Source organism: Neomonachus schauinslandi, chromosome 9 (assembly GCF_002201575.2).
Source record: "Neomonachus schauinslandi chromosome 9, ASM220157v2, whole genome shotgun sequence".
Taxonomy (NCBI): Eukaryota; Metazoa; Chordata; class Mammalia; order Carnivora; family Phocidae; genus Neomonachus; species Neomonachus schauinslandi.
Genome location: NC_058411.1, coordinates 140,171,502 through 140,173,493, shown reverse-complemented (window position 1 = coordinate 140,173,493; position 1,992 = coordinate 140,171,502). Strand labels below are relative to the sequence as shown.

The following is a 1,992-nucleotide window of genomic DNA, read 5'->3' as shown; positions in this document are numbered from 1 at the left end:
AGCAGGGAGCCCGATGCGGGGCTCGATCCCAGGACCCTGGGATCATGACCTGAGCCAAAGGCAGACGCTTAACCAACTGAGCCACCCAGGCGCCCCCTCGCACCGCATATTAAACCCTGGACAGGAGTCCTTCCTTAAGAGCTGGACAGTTGTCTGAAAGGTTTATACCTTGCAGCCACAAAGTATAAGGAGGGACACACACACACACACACGTGTATGTACACACACACAAACACACACACACACAAATGCACGCATACCCTGGGGCCACAGAAGCAAAGGGGAGAGGTTGCAATCATACCTTGGTGACTGGGATGGTAAGGAGAGGATATGGGGGTAACCATCACCTCAAATCTTTTCCCTAGCCATCGGCAGAGACATCACCACCACCTCCACCATATTTTCCCTTTGTTCTGGCTGTTACACAGATGTGGAATGATGTAAGTGTGCACTGAGGTCCGGGGCCTCCATGGATGCAGCGAGGTCCTCTGTTGACCTATGTCTGGCGCCCTTGATTGCCCGCAGGCCCCAGGACTGCACTGGACCGGGAACAGAGTCATTAATAAATACCCCTGCCTGAGAAAACCAACCAAATCTGTATAAACAAGAACTGTGAGCTGGAAATAACACTGGTAGTTGGTTAACATAATAGTCACATCCCTTGAGATACATCTACAATTCAAAGATCCATAAGGCATTTAGGTGTAGATAAAAGCTGCGGTTGGGATGCTTATGTGTAATATGATTATGCTAATTTTCAATATAGGTGATAACATAGAAATTCAAAATTAAAGAACCATATCTGACACTTGCTTGTTGTAGGTGAACTTTAAAATTGCTCTGGGAACTCAGAACACCTTACTGAGATGTAGAGACACCAAAGACATGAATTGATACTGAACTTCCAATATAAATTATACATTTAGAAGCAGGACTCCAGTCAAAATAGGGTTAAGGTCATACTTTGAGTTCCTCTTTACCTCGACAGGTGACAATGATAGATAAAATGTAAAAACGAAACACGACAAATGCATAGCCAAGCTCAAAAAGAAAACAAATAATTCCAAGGACTCTAAATTATTCAGAAATACTAGCTGACAAGTGGTGAGCAAAGTTGATGGGTTCAAAAGTACCCCATGAGAGACAGGAGACCAAAGCCAGGATCGTTACAAAACAGCCCAGATTCAAACACTGGTGGCTTCTCTCCAGCCCAGGATACCAGGTGGAGCTTCTCCCACATCCCTAGGTAGGTGGCTTCTTAAGAGCCAGAGGTCCAGGTGATAGTCTTAGCATATTTTTAGCCAAAATGTGATTATTGGAATGATTTCCCACTCGCCTTGATTCGGGGTGCTTTTAGTGCTGCTTCCTTACGAAGAAGCACCCTTCTGTAAGCCTTGCTTTCCCTCCTGTAGGCTGGCAAAGGACAGGGGGGCAGCCAACCCACACAACCGCTGTTTGTGCATGGCTACAGATGGTGATGATTTTATAGCATCCTGGGCACTTCACATCCATGAGGTAGGAATTGGGGCTCTGTACCAGGCCCTTCTTCTTGGGCTTCCTCTTTTCTTCCAGGGATGGGTGGAGGAGGTCCTTCACAAGGGGCATGGTCTTGTGGGGAGGTCGTTACCAGAAAGGCCATATTTTTCTTCCAGGCTTCCTTAATGGGTCAGGGAGTCCCACTTCAATCTCAATTGTATATAGTGATCCTAGATCTGATTACGACTCTTGCATTAAGTTTTAAATCAACAGTGAGTAGGTGAATTCATTCCAGCTGACATGACAAGAATACAGCTGCCTGAAAATGACTATAAGATGACAATTTTAGGGTCTTCAGAGGGATAAGTGAATGAATAACATCCATAAAAGGATAAAAAAGCTATGAAACAAAATGGGCAGAAACAAAGCAAGAACAGGAGAATATGAAAAAGAATGTATAATAAATCTTAGAACTGAAAAATATATTCACTAAGGCAAAAAAAGTATTCCTCTGTA

General features: G+C 44.4%; 1 protein-coding gene across 1 annotated transcript; it reads right to left on the bottom strand.

Annotated features, from left to right (window-relative positions):
• Positions 1-1,353: 1,353 nt before the first annotated feature.
• On the bottom strand, positions 1,354-1,605 carry LOC110572327 (40S ribosomal protein S27-like). The gene has a single exon (XM_021680591.1). The coding sequence runs from the start codon at positions 1,603-1,605 to the stop codon at positions 1,354-1,356; it is 252 nt and encodes an 83-aa protein (XP_021536266.1).
• Between the last annotated feature and the right edge of the window lie 387 nt (positions 1,606-1,992).